The sequence below is a fragment of the Thermobia domestica genome, chromosome 4 (genome assembly GCF_964235325.1).
Source record: "Thermobia domestica chromosome 4, izTheDome1.hap1.1, whole genome shotgun sequence".
NCBI classification, from domain to species: Eukaryota; Metazoa; Arthropoda; class Insecta; order Zygentoma; family Lepismatidae; genus Thermobia; species Thermobia domestica.
Window position 1 is genome coordinate 301,487,759 of NC_137457.1, and position 22,938 is coordinate 301,510,696.

Consider the following 22,938-nt stretch of genomic DNA (forward strand, 5'->3'; position numbering starts at 1 on the left):
CAGGGCACGATGTCAATTCCTGATAAACCCTCAATGTTTCAGTGCATCACGATGCTTATAGATGCTGTTACATATGAGATTTTTGTGTTTGACGAAGTTCTGAAGTAATTTAATACAATCTACAGAATGAAGCTTGAGGTGGTTGGAGGGTCAACTTAAAAATAAATGAATAAAAAATGTTGCAAGTAAATAATTAAAAAGCTCTTACGTGTAATTAACCATGATTTTAATCTATTGTGTACAGCGGGCCGAGATTGAGTGCGGCAATCAGTTACACTAATTATCATAGTTATACATATAGTAAAATATATATGTATAGTGTGACAGTGGCGTATTCATGCCTCTAGAGCAGTGGTCGGCAAACTTATGATGCTACCGTACCGTGTTTAAATCCTACTGGTGAGCTTCTAAAAAAAAAAAAAAAAAAAAAAATAAATAAAATAAAAAAAAAATAAAATCTTACATTTGTTTATTGCCTATAAACTTACATTTCTAGTAAATATGAAATTAACCAACCGGAGCGTTTAATGCGATCTGCCGAAAATGTCCCCCCGAGCTCGCGATCGACGGTTTGGTGATCACTGCTTTAGAGAAAACTTAATCCTGTCAAACGAAATATAAATTCCTTAATTGACTCAGGTACAGTATAGCACTATGTCAGATAATAAAAATTATTTCTTTTGTGGTTTTAAGTGGAAAATAATATATTCTTGTTGTTTTCTTTAGAACTTTAGCTATGGATTTATAAGCATAAAATTTCATATTGAGTCTTTACAAGAAATATATTGATGTAATTCTTCTTTACAAATCTTCAGATCCAATGGAGAAACACTGAGTTTCCAAATCACACTCGTTATAATGAAAAAGCAGTCTAACACACATTAGGTTAACCACCTTTCTAACTGGGCCATCGGATCAATTGGGCAGCATATTTGCATAACCATTCAGAATCCAGACATAATCGTTCAATTCGGTCACATTATGTGGAACCAAAAATAACCACCGTATGTTAGTTACGTTTTACTGTATTATTAAGGAAACCCGAACTTCTCTACTTTGGACTTTGAATATTAAAAGTCTGATGAAGACACAGTTATTGTCTTAAAACTGTTACGTGATACTGTTTTTTTTCTTCTTCTTCTTCTTCTTACAATCCGGTCGTGTATTTCTAGTTGCTGCCCCTTGATAATATTCGGTCACATTATGTGGAACCAAAAATGATCACGTATGTTAGTTACGTTTTACTGTATTATTAAGGAAACCCCAACTTCTCTACTTTGAACTTTGAATATTAAACGATTTTCGAAGAAAACATAGGTGTCCAATTTGGAAATACTGTACAGTATATAATAATGGTATCAATAATTACATTTAAAAATTAGTACATACCATGTACATAAAAATTATGAAAAGTTCATTATCACAGCCACAAGTGAAGAAAAATCACAGCCACAATTGCAGCAACAATGACAATGATAAAAAGAACCTATTATGCAATTCGCAGTTACTTCTTAGTTATATTCCGAACATATTTAAAAAATGTCGAAAGGTCCGTTTTTACAATTATGTATAAACAAAATGAAAAATGTTTTTTAAATGTAGCAACTACAGTTCTCATACTCAAAAATATCATAGTATCAAACTCTTCAACAGAACATCCAACAACAGAATATAAATTAATTCTGTTTAATAAATATTATTTTTAGTGCTCACTACACTGTCACTGTATATACTAATTCCTATTATTACTTATATATGTATGAAATAATAACGAAATAAAACATGCTCTAAAAATTCACTAAGATCAAAGAAACCGATTTTGAAGGTTCTTGTAAAACTCAAGGACTTTTCGGTCAGCCCACACTCGCTTCGGATCGAAGTCCAACACTCGTAAAGAGCGTAGATTACGAGCTCTTGAAAGTGCCACATACGCCTGACCAGCTTCAAACACTCTTGACAACGATACCTCTACACAATCAAGTGTCAAACCCTGAAACAACAAATCAAATAAATAAACAAACAATAAAAAAAATATAGACAAAACAGGTAATTTCACACGAATAAACTTGCTTTTATGTATTGTCATAAAATTCTGGAAGTTTTCTGATTGCTACTGGCATATGTTCTCTGATCTCAAATAATTTTGTTTCGTATATCAATTCTTCTCATCATGTTACAAGGACTATTTTAGTAATAAGTGGAGCACAGATTCACAGTTTTCTTGATCCACTTTCTTCTCCTAATCAGGTAAAATAAATAGTTCGAGGAAAAAAAAAGCATTTGATGCTTTGTATACATTAAAAAGACTAAAAATTCTTACCGATATCTCTGAAGGTCAAACTCGTCAAAGTACTCGTTCGCATAAGCGCCTTTGGCGCAGAGAGGCGGGTTTGATTCTCAGCGGGAGCTCATGTGCTTCGGAATCCACGTTAATCAGTAGATCCACGTCTCATACAGCCTCGCTGCTGAACGGGACGTTAAACTCAAATTCAACTCAACTCGTGTTTTCACATCTTGACTATTATGACTCAACTAATTCTGATCTTCCTTGTAATCAATCAAACCGCTTACAAGAAGTGTTAAATCCTTGCATTCTATTTATTTTCAGAGGGTTGCGTTGGCTCAGTGGTAAAGTGTCCTCCTCTAGTGCATGGGGTCTTAGGTCCGATCCCAGTTCGCACCAACTGAACTTTCTGGTGGACAAACACTGTGCGTGGGTTTTCTCGGGGCTCCCCTGTTTCCTACCACTTATTTATTCCACCATTTCATTCATTTATCATCACCATCTCCTTTACCCTAGCCGGCATAGCGTAGGACGTAAAACTTAAAGATTTCATTTCATTTTTTATTTTTTCTCAAGTTAAATTACAGTGAACATCTCACATAATTTTAAATAAACTGTTATAGATGACAAAAAAAAAAAAAAAAAAAAAAAAAAAAAAAAAAAAAAAAAAAAAACGATAGAACAGTTATATCTCGCTTGTAGATTCTTATATTAACAGATTTTCACCAACAAGGCACAAAAGATTATCAGATAATTTCTGGCTTTCTATATCCAGTCATAGCTCCGGTATATTTCTCACATCTTTCACAGTAAATACTACAAGTCGCTGGAGCAGTTTACCTGTGTCAATACGTAACATATTTATAACTGTCATTATTAAAAAAGAATAAATCGTGAATTCCCTTTCTTCTAGACGAAGATAAAAAGAATGGCACATGCGATAGTACTTCTTAAATATCTTACTAACTACTTATATTAACGAGGAAACATTTTATTAGTAACATATGCGTAACTTGATTTATTTATTTTTTTAAAATTTCGACTGCTTATACATAGTTATACATACAATATAGTAACATATACAATATTCATGTTTTCTCTTCGTCCTTAATTAAAAAGCAATTGAGAATGCTCCAAGAGCATTGCCAGAACGAATTTAAAAAGAATTATTTTTTCTTATTAACTTCTACAGGCTTTATACCTACTGTACTATGTACGTTATTATTATACTTATTAAACAATTCTTATAATATATCTATCCATTTATAATTTCCTTGAGTACTAAATTTTTTCCACATGTTTTGTTTAAGAGTTCTGTTAAAACGTTCTACCAGATACTTTCCATAAACTTATCCTATCCGTGCGAGGAACACGCCTTTCAGCAAGTCCTTTATAAAATCACTTCTTACAGCACAATTATCACCGATTACGTATTGTAATAAACCACACGATAATGCACAGTTCACGTCAATCAGTTACTCTACTACTATAGTCAACTAAGAACTAAATAATTCCTACTATCAGACGACTAATGACCCATGGTGTGTTTTGATATATGTTCTTAACATTGAAAAACTATATTGTTATATTCTCCTTTCATCAAACGCAATATGTAAAATAAATAAATAAATCACATACATTATAAAACATACCAAGAACCTTACAACATACCTGAGATTTATGAATAGAGAATGCCCATGCCAATCGAAGTGGAATCTGCCTTCTTGTCAATGTTAAGCCTCCCGCTGTTTTCACCGACCATTTTTCATATTTAATGGTAGCCTCAAAGTTTGAGCGAAATCTTACCACGGGAAGACCTGAAGGGATACAAACAATATAAAGTTTGTTCTATATATAACAATACTACTAACCAATTTGCAGAACGTTATAGGATGTTTGGACATTTACAATGATTATTTCATTATATTTTTTAAAGAATCAACATTTTCAACATTAACTTAAAGGACCTGACATCATTTTCAACATTTACTTACTTTTAACACTAAGATGGCGATATTTTAATATACATTTTGTTGCTTTCAACCAACTAATTCCTTCGAAATTTTCGTTGATATTTGAATGGCCAAAGAATAATCTATCTTCTTCTAATAGAGTTTTATCTTTTTATTTATAATTTATTTTAGGATAATGTAAGATTGAAACAGGTGACAAATTTCTACCATATTTGTATAGAATTCTAATGACTTATAATTTTTTTGTTTTTGTTTTTTTTTCAAGAGAGAGAGAGAGAGCTGTCAATAAAGAGATACGAGTATTATGCAAGTATAGGGCAATGCTACGGGAGTTTAGTAAAAAACTATCCAGACTAGTCTACACGCATGATAGAACCAAGGTAAGAAACGATAATCTAAACACCTAAACACTGCACGATAGACTTAACACTGCGACAGCGATTTCTACTGTTGTCCGGGTTCTTTTTCATAATTTAGAGTATGTAAAAGTATAAATTGTATCAAAACTTCTTTTCTCTTAACTTGTACTTGTTCATGCATTTCAACCACAATTTAGATTATTTTTTTCTATTAAAGAAAAGAAATACAAAACAATCACCTATATGATACGTTGTAGTTCAAAGTATACAAAATTACTAAATATATTGATTTCATTTTTTGCACAACTTATACTCGTATAAAATGAAACTATTTTAACTTAGAGATGTGTTCCTTTTCGAGTTCGCACCGAGTTTACATACATTAAGTGATAAGTACATTCTAGTAGCGGAGGTTAAGAAATAAAACAAATAATTCAAGTTTTTCTCAATTTTAGTGTGAGTTTGAGGTAAGTGACAAACAATGTGGAAACTAAATACAAATTTCTCGTGAATTTTAGATAATTAGCCAAGAAGATGAGAACTAAATACAATTTTGGTGTGAAACTGGGGTAAGTGACAAAGAAGGTCGGAACTAAATACAAATTTCGCGTGAATTTTAGATAATTAACCAAGAAGATGAGAACTAAATACAATTTTAGTGTGAATTTTGGATAAATAACCAAGAAGACGAGAACTAAATACAATTTTGGTGTGAATTTTAGATAATTAACCAAGAAGATGAGGACTAAATACAATTTTGGTCTGAATTTGAGGTAATTAACAAAGAAGGTGGAAACTAAATACAATTTTAGTGTGTACTTTAGGTATTTTACCAAAAAGGTCAGAACTACATGCAAGCTGGCAAGAAATTCGTACTTAACCTGATACAAGAAGCTATAAGCCTCGATGATATTCACAGAATATTAAGCAGACAAAATAAATTGGCAACACTAAAATATAACATTTTCATTTTATACTCAATTTATGTTCATTCAATATTCAATGGTAATCCACGGATGTCAGATACAACACAATACAGACCAACAGTGTCACAGTGCATAGAGGGTGAAGGAGTTTGTTTTGTTCCAATGTACAAACGTGAAAATTGAAGTTTGAATTTTCTAAAAGTTCAACAATGGTTTATAGCAGTGAAAACGGAAGTGGATGATTTCTGCTACTTCTAGTTGAAATAAAGGACTAAGGGAGAAGATGGTGCCTATTCTTAGAACGTTAAATTGATTTTCAAAAACTGCATCTCGGTATTTCTTATCGTTTATGCTCTACGTAGATAAATATTGAAATCATAAGTTTTAGTGTACAGCGGACTCTTTTTAATTCGAAGTTCAAGGGGACACGAAAAAACTTCGAATTATCCAACAACATTAATTTTCACATATATAACAACAAACAAACCAAAGTACTATGCATCAAAACCATATTCATATGGTGTAGATTTCATCTTTAAAGCAGCTTATTATTTCTGTGATCGAATACCGTAAACTAACAAACGACATTGACTCCACATATACAAACTACGTGTATAATGGAAAATATATTTACGTACAATACTACAACATACATTGAATAGCCCAAACAATTAAACACCACTAACAATTTGAATATTTTGTTCTCACTTTTAAGAAGTCGTAAACCTCATTTGCTTAAATTTGATTGTTTTTGTACGGTCAATAAATCTTGAATTTCATATATTGCGTGGAATATGATATTAATAACATTTGGTCGACTTTATCAACAATTCATCTTAAATTTTTAACCAATTCTGAAACAAGATGAAATTGGCACACGTTCTCTATCTTTACTTCTTCCCCACCTCACCTTCATCTTTATCATTACATAGATTTTCTATATATCTTTTGTATTACTCTTCCCTATGGCTGCATCTGGATAACTGAAAACACGTTAAAACTGTATTTCTCTGTTTACATCTGTCCAACATAAAAAAAAAAAAAAAAAAAAAAAAACTGTATTTAATTCGAATTATCCAAAACATAGGTTCAAAAGTTCGATTTATTCACGATTTTTTACTATTGTTTTCAATACAGTTTTCAAGGGCAATAGACGTCTGTTCGAATTAACGAGACTCCACTGTATTTCTATCACTCCTGATTTTAGAAGTGTTAAAAATGGACATGAAGTACATTGTAATTTCCTGTTAAATAGAGACAATAACAGTCCGAGATTTTAGCCCTTATTTTATAAAAATATTACAAAAGATAGACTTTGTATCTACAAAGAGAATATCTTAAAATCTTCCTTACAACAAGTGAGATGAAGGAAGGATATGTTTTATACGGGAACCCTTTAGCTCATTGCAGGCTCCAGGGCGTTTTGCAGCAACTTCAGGATATGGAATTTTGGTAACCTCCTTAGCTCATGACAGCCTCTGGGGATTTAGGCAAGGTAGTACTTCTTCACGCAGGGCAACCTCAGGAGCAAGTGTAGGTTAAGTGATCAGTGTTCAACTGATACTTCTGCCCTCTTCGGGTCCATTTTTGTAGGCCATTTCTGATGGCTCGTTCCTCCTCGGTTCTCGTCTTGCTGGCTTCGTGTCTTCCTGGTTTTATGTGTATCGTCCGCTGTACTGATGCTTGTAAACAATAGCACGTGTTGCATAAATAACATGTACTCGCACTGAAAGGTAGGGATCCTTACAATATTCTTTGGATGCAGCAAAGCGTTTTTCGGTATCTGTTACCGCATTTCCTTTATAGTGATCAACGTTAAAACCGGAAGTGATAGATTTCTATCACTTTCGGTGGACGTATCACCTCTATCAACGACCTTGATTTCTACATTTTTATTCACTACATCCTGGTCAAAATTGATTGTGAGCCATCCAGTAGTTCTTGAGATTTCGTCTCCCATAGTACACACGGGCAGGCAGAGTAAATGTATAAAAGAGTATTTCGTAAAACGAACTTATGGAAGTAGCAAGTTACAAAAAGAACGCGAAATCACCCAAAGGAAATTGGTAATCCTGATTTCCCACACTTTATACATATTATTTAGAATGAACTCGGTAGTAATCAAGATTTTCCACAAATTATACTACATCAATTATTTACTGATTTTAGAAAGGCTTACGACTCGGTTAGGAAGGAAATATTGTACATTTTTACTGACTTTGGTATATCGAAAAAACGCTCTAGGTAGATTGATTAAGATGTGTTTAAATTAATCCTACAGTAAAGTAAGTACGAAAATGCTTGTTCACGAGCTTTCATGTCGAGAATGGACTGGGATATGAAGATGAATTATCGCCATTATTATTCAACTTTGTACTGGAGTACGTTACATCAAAAATCAAAGATAGAAACCAGGGTCTACAGCTGAATAGTACTCACCAGGTTATGGCGTATGTTGATGATGTAAATCTGATAGGGAAGATATAAGAATAGAAAGAATTGTAAAGGTTTTATTAAATGCCTACAAGAACGTGAGTTTAGAAATAAATGCCGAGAAAACTAAGTACATGGCAATCCGACGTGATTGTAATACTGCAAATTATGGATAAGTTAAAATATCAAATAATACTTTCTACGAAAAAAAATACTTCCAAATATCTCGGATTAATATCAACAAACGAAAACCACATCTGCGAAGAAATTAAATGTTGAATTGAAATCAGGGAATTCGTGTTACTATTCAGTCCAAAATCTCTTGTCTTCACGAATACTATCCAAGAATCTGAAATTTAAATAAAATGAGAATTATGTCTGTTGTGCTGTATGGTTCTGAAACATGGTTGCTTACTTTAAGGAAAAAACGCAGACTGAAAATATTTGAGAATAAAATCCTGAGACGAATATTCGGACGCAAGAGGGACTGGAAAATGTAATGGCGAAAACTTTATAACAAGGAACTGCGTAATTTATGCAGTTTACCAAACATTGTTAGGATCATCAAGTTTAGGAGGCTAGGGTGAGTAGGACATGTAGACAGAATGGAAGAAAGTAGGAATACTTTCAACATTTTGATTGGAAGCCCTATCCGAAAAAGACCATTTAGGAAGAACTAGGTGCAGATGGGAGGACAATAGTCAATGGTGAGTCTTTGTGTGTGTGGTTATGAACTTCTGAGTTTAATACGTCACAGAGTTACTGAATTATTTGTATTTCTTAATTTTACCAAAAGCATTGTAACTAGAAACGTAGCTCGGAAAAAACTGGCTTTTTTTTTTTTAAAAAAAAGGTTTTTTCTGCTTCGCTTTTTTGCTTGGGAAATTTTGGGCTTTTTAAAAAATTGTGCTTTAAATTGATAAAGCAGACTTTGTTTTGTTTTTTTACAACATAGAGCTCAATTAATTAGTGGTTGATGCAGATAATATGAAATCTCTAAAATAAACCATGAATTTCGAAAAGATTTTTTAAAATAATTCTTAACATATTTACATTATGAATTCCAAAGGATTAACCAATATATACAAGGTGTTTCAAAACAACACCGACAACGTTTGGGAGGTGATTCCTGACACCAAGATAAGACAAAGTATAGACGAACCTGGGTGCACAAATGCTTCCTTTCGGAGTTATAGGCTGCCAGAAACTTGAAAAAAATTAAATTTAAAGGTCTATAGCTCCAAAACTATGGAACCTACCGTAGTCGGGTCAAGACTTCACTTAGAAACTAATATGTGCACTATCCAAAAATACATGTTTCAGAATCCTAAGGTATTCACGCAACAATTTTTATAGAGGGAGTTTGGCTATGGGCATATAATTTGAAGTACTCTCACCAACTACCTTTATAAAAATAGTTGCGGAAGTACTGCAGGATTCTGAAACATGGATATTTGGATAGGGCACATATTAGTTCCTAAGTGAAGTCTTGATCCGACTACGATAGGTCCCATAGTATTAGAGCTATGGACGATTAAAATTAATTATTTCATGTTTGGCAGCCTGTAACTCTGAAAGGAAGCATCTGTGCATCCAGGTTGGTCTATACTTTTCGTCTTACCTTGGTGTCATGAATCACTTCCCAAACGTTGTCGGTGTTATTTTGAAACACCCTGTATAATAATTTTTTAACCTCTTATATACAGAAGTGAGTACTTTTTTTTAAAAAAAAATACACAAATAACTAGCAAAATTGTATGTAGTATTTTTACTTCAAAATATCACACACCCTCTTTTTGAAACAAAATAAAGTAAAACATGAGAGAAATACATTTATATAATACTCTTAAAGGCTGCACATCAAGAGCTTCGTTTCGGGTGGTTCTGTACATTCTTGAAATTTTTCAGTTAAGTTTTAATTGTCATATACATTGTATGAATATTTCAAACAAATTTTTCATTGATTGATCACATACGTAATAATCTGTTACCACTTATCAGGTGCTTTGAATTCGCAAAATCGGTAAAGTTCAGAATTCTGTAATGCACTGACTGTTCCTTAAACTTGTTCAGAATCGGGAAAGTACCGAATCTTCTGTTCATGAATCATATGCGTAATAGACTGTTCATCTGACCTTGTGGTTTCCTAGGCTTTAGAATATATAACCACTATCACGGTTCACCCAGTCCTGACGATTTCTGAATTTTTAACAAGAGGAATTTAACATATCGTTACGTTTTTTTTTTTTTTTTTTTTTTTTTTTTTTTTTTTTTTTTACAAAAAAGAAAAGCTATGAAATACATTTAAGACGAGTGGAAAGAACCAATCACTGTTCCAATTCACAAGAAAGGAGACAAAATTGATTGTAATAATTATTGAGGCATTTCTCTTAACAAGATTGATCCCATACGCAGATGAAATTATTGGAGATTATTAGTGTAGATTTAGGCGAAATTGATCAAATATCGACCAGATATTTACCATTCGACAAATACTCGAAAAGAAATCGGAATATATTACCCAGTACATCAACTGTTTATTGATTTAGAAAGGCTTACGACTCGGTTAGGAGGAAAACATTGTACAACATTCTTACAGAATTTGGAATATCGAAAAAGCTAGTTAGATAATTAAAATGTGTTTAAATGAATCCCAGAGTAAAATCCGAGTACAAAAATGCGAGCTTCCACATCGAGAATAGTCTGAAACAAACAGATGCGTTATTGCCATTATAATTCAGCTTTGTTCCGGACTACGCTATAAGGAAAATTAAAGATAATAACCAGGACCTAGATCTGAATATTATTCACCAATGGCGTATGCTGATTTAAATCTAATAGGAGAACAATAGAAAGAAATGCAGAGATCTTATTAAACGCTTGCAGCGACACTGATTTAGAAGTAAATGCAGAGAAAACTAAATACATGGAAGTTCACCAGGATCGTAATACGGCAAATAATGAATGCGTTAAAACATCAAATAATAATTTCGACAAAGTGGATACCTTCAAATATCTGGGATCAATGTTACCAGACCAAAATCTTATCCACGAAGAAATTAAATGTCGACTGAAATCAGAAAATTCGTGTTATTATTCAGTTCATATTTTGTTGTCGCGAATTCTGTCGAGAAATTTAAAGCTTACAATATATAAAATAATAATCATGCCTGTTGTGCTTTATGGCTGTGGAACATGGTCGCTTACACTGAGGAAAGAACGCAGACTGAAAATATTTGAAAATAAAATCCTGAGATGAATATTCAGACACAAGAGGAACGGGAATGGGAAATGGGAGACTTCATAACGAGAAACTACATAATTTATACAGTATACCAAACATTGTTAGGGTCATCTAGTCTAGGAGGCTCAGGTGGGCAGGTCATGCAGCCAGAAGGGAAGAAGGTAGGAACGCTTTCAAAGTCTTGACTGGAAGACCAATCGGAAAACGTCCATTAGAAAAACCTAGGCGCAGATGGGAGGATAATATTAAGATGGATCTCGCAGAAATAGGAATACAGTGTAGAAAATGGATCGAATTTGGTAAGGATAAAAGTCAATGGAGGGCTTTTGTGAACGCGGAACTGAACCTTTCGATTCCATAGGCCATAGGTAAAACATAACAACTGCACAACAAACATAAGTGAGTGGCTAGCTTTTGCGCTTCTATCGGGAAATCCGGGTTTCAACCCGTCATTCGACCATTTTGACAAAAAGTTTTTCTTAATTCCATCTGTGAATGTAGAGATAGTGCGTGTATTGTGAGTCCTGGCCGACTTCTTTTCTTATCATTTTAAAATCGTTGTTATTACTAATTACCAGCAGTGACGGATTTGCGAAGGGGGTTAGGGTGGGGATGTCTTTCGGATTGAAGCCTGTACCCCGAAATTACAGAATTTCTAAAACAAACTAAATATTAGTTATGCCTTTACTCATAAACTTCAAGCTCTCCTCAATAAAAAATTAGGAATTTTTAGAAAATTAAACATTAATAACAAAAAACCCTCCCAAAATACTTTTCAAAATCCGCCACTGATTATCAGTATAAAATAGTCTTCAAGGTTGTATCCGGAAGATTATTGCTGAATACACAAACGAAACGAAATATTTGTTAGGCCCGTACTCACAAACTTCAAGCTCCTCCCAAATAAAAATGAGGAATTTTTAGAAAAACTAAACATTAATCAGAGAAACACCTCCCAAAATACGTTTCTAAATCCGCTCCTGATTATTTGTATAAATTTGTATTCAGAGTTGTATCCGGAAGATTATTGCTAAATCATTGCACAGCTACAGTATAAAAGAAATGTGCAACTGCGCTCTGACGGATATATAGAAAAACGTAAGTTTAACTATGTGCTAGAAGGCATTACTAAGCTTACGATTCGGATGACGTAAGAAATAAAACACGGATGACTAAAAATGAGATGATCTAGGAAAAAAAAAAGGTCGGTAACTCAAAAGTTAAAGTTTAGCAGTCTCTGAAATTGCTCTCAAATACTACACACTTTATTTACTTTAATTCATAAAACATGTGCTCCATCCATCATAATGGTGAATTCCAGAGCGAAATATGGCATTTAGGTCATGAAATCTTATTAAACTATAGAGTATACTATAAGAAAGCTATTTAGATAGAAAAATCATGAAAATGAAAAAAGCCAAAATTTACAAAATTCTCGTTTCTTTTCCCTAAAAAGCCGGCTTTTTTGTATCTCTAATCGTAACATAGGAATTGATATAGTCCATCGTTTCCAAAATTGAAGTTGCCGGGTTTATGACGATTAAAAGGTGAAAAATAAGAATTCGATTGTCCAAACAAGTACAATTTCACATTATGGGAATAAGTGTTGATATTGTGAAATAAAAATGAAATCTTAAAGTTTTACGTCCCACGATTATGATGGCAGGCTAAAGGAGACGGTAATGATGAGAAATAATGAAATGGTGGAATGAAAAAAGTGTAGGAAACGGGATAACCCCGAGGAAACCCCCATACACAGTGTTTGTTCCACCACAAAGCTCACTTGGCGCGAGCTGGGATCGAACCAAGGGCTCTTTGCACTAGAGGTGAACACTCTACCACCAAGCCACTGTGGACCTATATTGTGAAGTAGTTATCATATTCCTACTTTTCGCATTTCATATTTACAAATAACTTAGACTGTTTCTTTTAAATAATTGGATTGATTGTATATCCTTTATACATTTACTTAGACTGAAATTTACGCACTTTTAATCAAGTTGTTAAAATTATGAGTGGAAAGGCTAATTCCGTTGATTGCGTCTTTAATTTTTACTGGACGGTTTCTGCGATTTAAGCTGTGGCCTTGCTCAAGTTCAGTCACTCACATGAAGAACGAATCACTTTATAAGTATATTTTGCACTTTTGGTGTTAGTGTAAAATTGTTGCTTCTTACATGAAGAAATTGATTTTTTTTTCTACATAGCGCTTTTTTTCAACATAAACAATCAATTTTACAAGAAGTCTCTTTCCAACTATGAATCCTTCCACTAAAAGTGCAAAATGTGTTTATGGCAACGGATAGGTCAAGTGTGACGTCATAACTTCCTGCATTTCTTGTCCCGGTGGGTTCCAAAGACATGTGCTAGATGTGCAACTTACAATAGCTATGTTTGTACTGGCTCATAAATAATATAATAAAAGAGGGTATTGCACTTTTTACTTACATTTCCGAAAGAAGGGATTTAACACATTAACTGCCGGCCAAAATTTACTCGTTGAGTCCAAGACGCCTAGAGATATAATTGAAAACATTGAAATTGATTTCCCCACCCTTATAAAATTAATACGAAATAGAACTTTCTCAGAAGCCAATAGTTTCGGTGTATTTTTATACGTTGTGTTGGTCCGGCAGCACGAATAACTGACTTCAGTTGTGAGCCAACGGCGGAGGATAGGGCCATAAAATCAATATTAGAATGTTGATCCTATGGAACTAACGTGGTACAGGGGGAAAAGTTCGCTCGTAGGCCTATTGGCCCAACGCGGCAATCAAAGTGTTAAGGAGTAAACAAATTAAAGATAAGGAAAGTCAGAAAACGTATTAACGAGAAAACATACAACAAACGTCCGACTATGGCAGTGTTGTTAAGAAAGAATTTCGAACAGAATGAGAAATTGACCATATCTATGGACTTTACTGTTATTATATTTTAATAACCACTCAAGTGTCCCTTCCCAACAGCCCTTCACCCAATAACACCGCGTAAACACAAAGCACCGACTCCACAAAACAAATGCACTAACTCATCAGACATATAGTAGGATTAATTATTGTAATGTGTTACTCATTGTTGTAAACTTGCTCAGCTAAATTATGGACTTGATCGGAGGCAAATCCGACGTAGTAGAGTTTTAAATCTGATTCTGAAAACAGTTTGTGAAAGCAAATTGAAACATGAAATATTACAGTAAAAGAGTCTGTGTTGAAAAGATAAAACTTAAAATTTACCCTCTTTATCAAAACGCGTTACAACTCCTCTTGCTCCATTGACAAGACCTTCGGACACTTCGATATTCTTCATCAGCATTACTTGGGCTCCAACCTTTAAGACAAGCTTTTTATCCACAGGCGTATGTTGGTCGATATGCTTCACTAACTCTGGATCACTGTCCATGGCTATAAAACTTTTACTTGCACCTGAAAATACAATGGTAGCTTGTATATCTGAATTTTCATAGTACTTTATTAAGATAAATTCTAGTAGTGAGCGTACATGAAATATATAATAGTCATAAATATACGAATTGAGCGAGCCTAGACTAGGGTTACAATGCTTACTTTGCAATCGGGAGGTCCCGGGTTCGAAAAAATGAAATTCAGTCCAACGACTATGCCCTTTAGGCCAAATTCAGCCCCGCAACTTAGGGGAGGTGGAGGTGAAAGATATATAAAAATGATCGGTAATGACCAATATTAGTGCCGAATCCATAGTTTTCAGTGTCGCTGAGGTGAACAGTGACACTTCCGATGCCGTTTAAATCCAAATTCAGCCCCGCAGCTTGGGGGAGGGAGAGCGAACAGAGATATAAAATGATCGAAAATGACCAATATTAGTGCCAAATGCATAGTTTTTTGAGTTGCTGAGATGAACAGTGACATTTTTGATGCCGTTTAAATCCAAATTCAGCTCCGTAACTTGGGGAAAATGGAGATGGAAGATATATATATATATAAATGATCGGAAATGACTGATATTAGTGCTGAATCCATTGTTTTCGAGGTTGCTGAGATGAACAGTGAAACTTTCGATGCCGTTTAAATCCAAAGTCAGCTCTGTAACTTGATGGAGATGGAAGGGGAGATATATATATATAAACGATCGAAAATGGCCGATATCAGAGAGTGCTTCAGTAATAGTAAAAAGTGACTGACTAGCGGAGTATCAAGGATGTTATAAATAGAGGATCTGCCCATATGTATCTTCATCCTATTAAATCGGTGAAGCCAAAAAACAACCGAGCATCGGCACGTCTGATTGGCTACTCTCGTTTCTATCATCGTCTGATTGGCTACTTTCGTTTCCGCCATGATTGTTGGTTCAAAATATTGCGATCGTATTGGGCGGAGTGGGCAGAGTAGGGGTGGTGAAACTGTGACGTATGGCTTCAAGATTTTGTTATAAGGGCAGATCCTCTGTTTTATAAGATCCTTGCGGAGTATATTACTAATTTTCTTATTTTAACCCAGAGAAGCGAGTAATTCATCCTAGTTAATATATATTTAGTATTTTGGTCATTTTTTGTTTTAATAATACTGTCGAATATTTCCAAAGCTAGAATAAACAACATAAAAGACGAATACTGTTAGTGATCGTTAATTACCAGCATGATTAAACATGTCTTATGATAATCTCTCACTTAATTAAAAGTGCTTCCTAACGACTGAGTGGTTAACTTAACGTGCTTACTGTGGACGTGGTCCAAGGTTCAATTTCCGGTTGCAGTACGAGAGTGTCCATAAGTATGCGCACTCATGTTCTAATCGTCTGTAGATTAGCTGTACGGCTTTCTGCGCTCGCAAGCCGATAGATGGCACCATTGTCTTCGGTTTTGGTAAGTTTAAGCGTTATCACTTCAGTTTCCTTTACGCTGTTAAGAAGTAAAAACGGCTGTGCCACTGTTCGTTTGCACCACAAAAGAACAGCGTGCTAATTTAATATTTTAAAAAATCAAAATATAAACACTTACCTGTCAAGCTTTCCAACTTCGTGCTGTTAATGTGATTTACATCCTGCATGTGACTGCATAGCCTTGTAGCCAAAATACCCCCTTCATCCAAACTATTGGAGAATGTGCTGGTTAATTTTTCTTGAATTTCTGGAGTACACCTGATCAAAAGCAACGATAAGTTTCAGTATGAAATGAAACTACAATAGAAACAAAAGCTAAACTATACTGGACAAGTCAGTTTAACAAAATCTAAAAAGATTCAATTTGATTATATCAAAACTTTACTTTTAGCGTACAATGCAATGAAAGACTAGTCAATATATGTTATTTTCGTACGTATGGACGTGCATTATTGCTCATCTGTAGATCTATTTTGATGGACAATCTTTAAAGAAGTTTTCTTCATTTCACAATTGCATTTTCATTGTTCGGCTTGTCTCTGTACACTGCTTATGTTCTATACCTAATTGATTCATAGTGAAAAATCTAAGTTTTGCGTCCCACGGTTATGCTGGCTACGCTAAAGGAGACGGTGATGATGAGAAATGAATGAAATGGTGGAATGAAGAAAATGGGAGAACCCAGGGAAAACTCACGCACACGGTGTTTGTTCACCACAAAGCTCACTTGGCGCGGGCTGGGATTGAACCAAGGATCCCATACACCACCGGTGAACGCTCTACCACTGAGCCACTGCGGCCTCTTGATTTATAGTGAAATTTATTAACTTCGTTAAGTCAAAAATCTAAATTTGATGCCCCCAAAATAAGTTTGGAAATCAAAGGTCTGCACACAAAAATATTCATATGTGTACTAATCTCGTGAAATTGTACCGCCAAGCCAAATGTCTGATCAAAATAAGATGAATTTAATCGTTCGCGTTTTAGAGACATTTTTGCGAAAATTTCACTAACTTCCAAGTTCAAATTTAATAGTCAACAAAGGCCTACATATTATAAGATTTAATATGTTCGTCGAAATCTACCAACATATGAAGTTCATCAATTTCTGATTGGTTTCATCGAGAGCACATTTCGTTTCGCTAAGTCCAAACCCCAATTTCAATGGCTAATAACTTGCGACTTGAAGATATGCTAATCATAATACCGGATGTATCAAAAGTTCGGGGTCATAGGCCAACTGTGTTATGAACAAATTTAAAAAAAAAAAAAAATGTTGGAAGTATGTAGTTTTCAATCAAAAATGGTGGAATCCATAAGCCGTTTGGGCTCCACACTGGTAAGGCGCTTATCTATATATTAAACTGCTAAGCTCCACTTGTGAACCCTAAGCTCTTTATATGTTTGTGTCAAGAAAAGTTTATATGTTTGTGGCCAATCCTGTCGACAGTGAGTTCTCGGGAACCATAGGCTCTAGAAAGATGCCGATTTCACTGGTCGATTGCAAATTGTGTGTAGATTATTCAGTTCTAATTGAATATTTTTTTAAAAAAATGACTGTTATTTCTTTATTACATTTTTAGGGGTACACTGGAAGCACTGAAATTTTTAAAAAACAACATCCTGCAAGTTATACATTCCAACACCACATATTTATATACGGGGTTAGTATATCTCTACGGCGTTTGTTTCATGGTCACATGATAATGAAAAACGAAGGATAACCATTTCTCGACTCTTCTCCAAAATGAATCTTTATTGTTTGGAGTGTTTTGCTCAATAAACACCATATATCACTGACATTATAATTAATTGTGTGTGTAATGTACTTGCTTATTATATACTGCATGCAAGAGGAAAGAAAACACTGATCATACATGAATTAGAAACTCCAACCGGAAGTAGACTCAAATCTTGCAACGGTGCGAGATATTGAGAAAATAATCAAACAATCTCTACTTGACGATTTTTTCAAAACGTTCTTCACTTGTGTCTGTAAAGGGACATGTACAGATGTTGTGAGGAATGACAAGGAGATTCATGCTCATATGTCAATGATGCGCATGTATACACTGCAGGTTCAGCTAGTGTTAAATGAAAAAGTAAGTTAGAACGGAGCGTAAGAGCACGCAAAAATGGCACAGTGAACGAACACATTGTTGTGTGAGAGAATCTAATATCACTTCAAATCCTTTTTTCAGTAATGCTGTATTATTGTTATGGTGAAGGCCTAAGGAAACAGCCTGCTGAAATGGCAACATTGCTTTTCAATTTTACATGGGGCGCCCAAACGCTACTGTAATTGGGAAAATTTCCATCACTTTAGACTAAAAATCACCTACTTTCAACAACATTTCTTCCTTTACTATTTCTTCGTATCTTGAATCATAACGAAGTTGGCCTATGGGCCTACTTTTCATGCAGCAGACGTATCGTATACGCCTGAATTCCTAAAACTCTACCATGTTAATTTTGGTCACCATCGGATAAGATTCATCGATCATGTATGATACATATATATATATGCAGGGCGCAAAATTTCCAAGTTAGATGCACTCACCACTACAAAAATGATGGTCGCCAGCATCTCTCACGTACAAATTATGAGAGCCCCCTATCCTCCACACGCCCTTTGGTTTGACAAAGAAAGAGATTACATCAGGGTGTAAAATTCCAAAACCAGATGGGTTAACTGCTGTATCGCCGGACCAATTTTACCAGGTCAATTGGAGTATTTATTTAAGTTCGTGAGGAAGAATGAGTGGAAGTCAGGTAAGGGGAATCATAAAAGATAATGAAGTGGCTGTATTCGTTGGTTGTTTTCGATGTTGTAAGTGGCACTGTATGTGGAGCTGGATGGACTATTTCGCGCAGAGGTACATTTGTTTTACTATAACGATCCATAGATTGTAACATGTACAGAAAAAAATGGGGAAGTCTTTAGTTTGCTCATTTCATGTCGAGAACAGAACCCAACCACCCCTGGCGGGGCTTCTACCATTTCCTACTACTACTACTACTACAACTATTCCTACTTATACTATGGATCCGTATAGTAAAACTGCACGTCAAATAACGCAATCTAACGTAACTTAATGCAATCCAACCAAATGTAACCGGATGCACTAAATTTTGGAACTTTTTTTTTCGATTTTCAAATTGGTGCAGCGACACAGCAGTAATGCCCCAGACAATTAGATTCAGGATAGTCAATTTTGAATTAGTCAATTCATATGTTTGTTTTCATATCATACTTTAAGATTTCACGTTTGTGTATCGCTCTCTCTCTCTGCACTAAAGTACCAGTTTCGGGGAAGGATCTAGAACACAGGTCTCCCATATAGGTTAGTAGTTAGGTTGGTTTCTTTTTGTACCAAAGATTAATATTTAATTTACATCCCAGACAGCAATTTAAACTTGCTGCAAGTTGCCACAAACTTGCTGTCGCAAGGTCAATTAGCTTGCCGCAAGCTATACTAAGCAAGCCAATTAGCTTGCTGCAAGCTAGTTAGTTACATCTGGGCAAGGCTTGGGCAAGCTTGTCTTCACAAGTTAAACACAAGTCAAATTATCTCAAACGCAAGCTAATTATAAGCGTATTCTCATCAATGGCAAGCTTTAATAAGCTTATTGCGAGCGAAACACACGCCAAACAATTTATATGGAAGCTTGCAGTAAGCGAATTTAGATAAAACAGTATGAAATCAGCATAATTTAACCGTGTGACTAAATCTATGCTACAATATATTGTTCCCTCAACCTCCCAATCATTGAAGCAAATGCACAACCGTGAAAACACCCAAGTCTCCGAGCCGCTTCTGCAAAACATCAAAATAAATATAATTATTACGTTTTAGTTGTGACAAGCAACGCGGCGTTTCTTTTTACAAATATCTAATATGTTGTTATATTATCCGCGAGTATTTGAAATTTCTACCTTTTTATATAAAAACGCAGAAAAATGTTTGTACTTGAAACACAGCGTTCAAATAAAGTTTATACTGTAAGCGAAACTAGAAGTTCATATTAAAATATCTGCAACAGTTCTGTATTCTTTTGCGAAATAAGTAGGCTCAAACCTGCTGCCATCTATGTTCACATTTATGCTTTATACATAAATACTACAATTCGTTATGCCTCATGGTTACCGAAATATGAGGAAATAAAGAGCGACATTATAGGTACGTAGGACTAGAGTACTAGACGGCACAATTTAAAAAAAAAATAATTAAGTTTGTCCTTTATTCAAGCTGAATGCTAACAAGACGCTAACAACGCGAACACTATACCTTGTCGCCGAAAGTTAAGAGGTCAGCGTCACGTGGTTTTTGAGAACAACTGAAAATCGAACGCGCGCTGGCTTTTTACTTCAATCTAAAGAAAAGCGTCTCGCAAGTGAAGCGTGGGTTGCCCGCACTACAGCTTGCGCTAAGCAGAAATAAGCCTTTGTGTATAAGCCAAAGCGAAATAAAATCAAATAAAAGCGGTAGGCAAGCTTGCGGCAAGCAAACATGCTGTCTGGGATAGCATTGCCGATCGAGCGTCAGCGAGTGAAGGCGGGTTAGAGCTCCGCAAGGAACGTTTTTTCTGTCTTTATTACGGCTAAATGGGAAGGGGGACCTGTGTTCCAGAACCTTGCTCAGTTTTCGGATCAAAGTCCTTAATTGAAGGGCCATTAATGGAAACTGTTAGTAAATCATTCAGTGTGTTAGTCTTCAGTGAATTCCTGTAGGCAGTCTGAACTCTGTTGAGACTTCTGAAGCCTCTCTCACATGAAGAAGTACTCACAGGTAAAACTGCACAAAATGTGGGTGGGTGGGAAAGGAGGGGCGAATTACAACGTTGTGTAGACTTCACTTTCCATGTCCGTTGTGAAGACTTTACACTCCGTGTTTTCTTTCAGTAACAACAATTTTCGTATGAAACACAAACTGCACAGCCCTGTGAATTTAAGCAGAAACCTTTCCTACTGAACCCTGGTCGCCAGCTCTAAATTTCTAGTCGCCAATGGCGACCGGAAATTTTGCGCCCTGTATATATATATATATATATATATATATATATATATATACAGGGTGGGGCAAGTAAAAGTGGCCCGGAGAATAGACTTTCCAGGGTACAAAGGAAAAGAAATAGCTCACTAAACTTGCCATTCATCTCTTGAACGACCACATGAAAGAAAATGACCACAATTTCAGGTGTTCGGACACGTTTTGGAATGTTTTTTACCTTGTTCAAAACACATCCTGTCTGACACTATTATCTGGCTAATCATTGCATTGTACTCTTTGCTGGCACTTTGACACCATGAAATTCATGAGCAAACAACTGACCACACTCCTTCCACGAATTTGTTTTCACATAACTTTCCACAACGGACACCCTTTGTTGCACTGTGAGTACCATCTTTACCTGTGCACTGCTCAACTCACACTGACACAGCTCGCACTAAGATCTGAACAGGTGGTGTGGTTTCATGCATACATTCACATCCAATCGTATGCACTCGTCCGGGCCACTTTTATTTGCCCCGCCACTTTTATTTGTATATACAAAGGCTGTCACAGAGAAGGTAAGAGAATTTTTTTTCTGACTTGGCAACATTGCCTATGGTCTCGGCACTAGTCTCATCGTTTAAGATGACTGATTCTGTATCCGTAACAAGTTGTCACGTTTCAAAACCACGTTAGTGAGCAGCTGTGATCATTTAGCTGGAACGTTTTTTGTTTACCTCTCCCAGCTTTTGTACATAACATTGCTTTTCGCGATAAGTATTCAACATGGAGAGCGACGTCATAAAATTTTGTTGGGGTTTAAGGAAAAGTGCAGCGGAAACATGTGCAATGTTTCAAGTGTTATTTGCCAATCAACACAGACTAAGTAAAGCCACAGTGTATAGAAGCACAATTTGTTCAAAGATGGCGTTTTGCTTGCGCATACTGGACAAAGGCTGTCTGTGATTAACGAGACGCTAGTGGACACTGTTAAAGCAATTATTCATGATGATAGGCATATGTCTGTGAGAGCACTAAGTGCACATTTGGGCATATCGAAGGACCCATTAACCGAATTTTGCGTGATTATTTGAAAATGAGGAAGGTTTGCTCCGCATGAGTACCGCATTTTCTTACAGCAGAACAGATGCAGTAGCGAGTGGATGTTTGCACCCAGTGGAAGAAACGTATGGAAGATGATCCTCACATTCTGTATCGAATCATAGCTGCCGACTCAACATGGGATCTATGACATTGACCTGCTTACAAAACATGAAAGCAGCATATGAAAGTCGCCTCGCAAGAAGAAAGTGCGGAACCAAAAGAGAGGAGGTAAGATAATGTTAGTTGAATTTTGGGATTGAAGAGGCATGATGTATCAACAAATTATCTCTCCGGGCAAACGGCGAATGCAATGTGCTACCAAGTAGTCATCGAGATTCTGCGCCGGCCCGTACAAAAAACAAAGAGGCCGTATTTGAAGAACTTCATATTGCACCACGATAAGGCACGTCCACATACCGCGCGGGCTTTAGGATTACGCGACGAAGAGAAATATATATATGGTCAATTCCGCGGTAAGTGACCCTACGAAGGAAAAATTTGAAGTTTCACCTTAGCCTACATAAGTATTAAAATTATTTTTTAAGAAAGCTGAATTTTTCATACATGAACAAGATGATACCAACATTGATTTGTAGATGGCTCTGCAGGAGGTAAAATATTGCCACTTTCATGTCGCAGAATATCGTACCTACGTTTGGATTTTAACACAAAGTTTTTTCCTGCTAATTCCTGTAGGTAAGTGAAGATCGCGCATGGCATTTATTAAGGTAATGTTTGTGTTTACATCAGTGACATTGTTTTGCACA

General features: G+C 35.4%; 1 protein-coding gene across 1 annotated transcript in view; it reads right to left on the minus strand.

Moving 5' to 3' along the window:
* Window positions 1–1,297: 1,297 nt before the first annotated feature.
* The window catches only part of Pif1 (Pif1 DNA helicase), an 81,382-nt gene continuing 59,741 nt past the window's right edge, over window positions 1,298–22,938 (minus strand). The window contains exons 7-10 of the mRNA XM_081756373.1: window positions 16,192–16,331; window positions 14,453–14,641; window positions 3,956–4,101; window positions 1,298–1,990 (exon numbers count right to left, since the gene is read on the minus strand). Of these exons, the coding sequence (XP_081612499.1) occupies window positions 1,805–1,990; window positions 3,956–4,101; window positions 14,453–14,641; window positions 16,192–16,331 (661 nt within the window). The 3' untranslated portion in view covers window positions 1,298–1,804. The remainder of the gene's footprint in view (window positions 1,991–3,955; window positions 4,102–14,452; window positions 14,642–16,191; window positions 16,332–22,938) is intronic.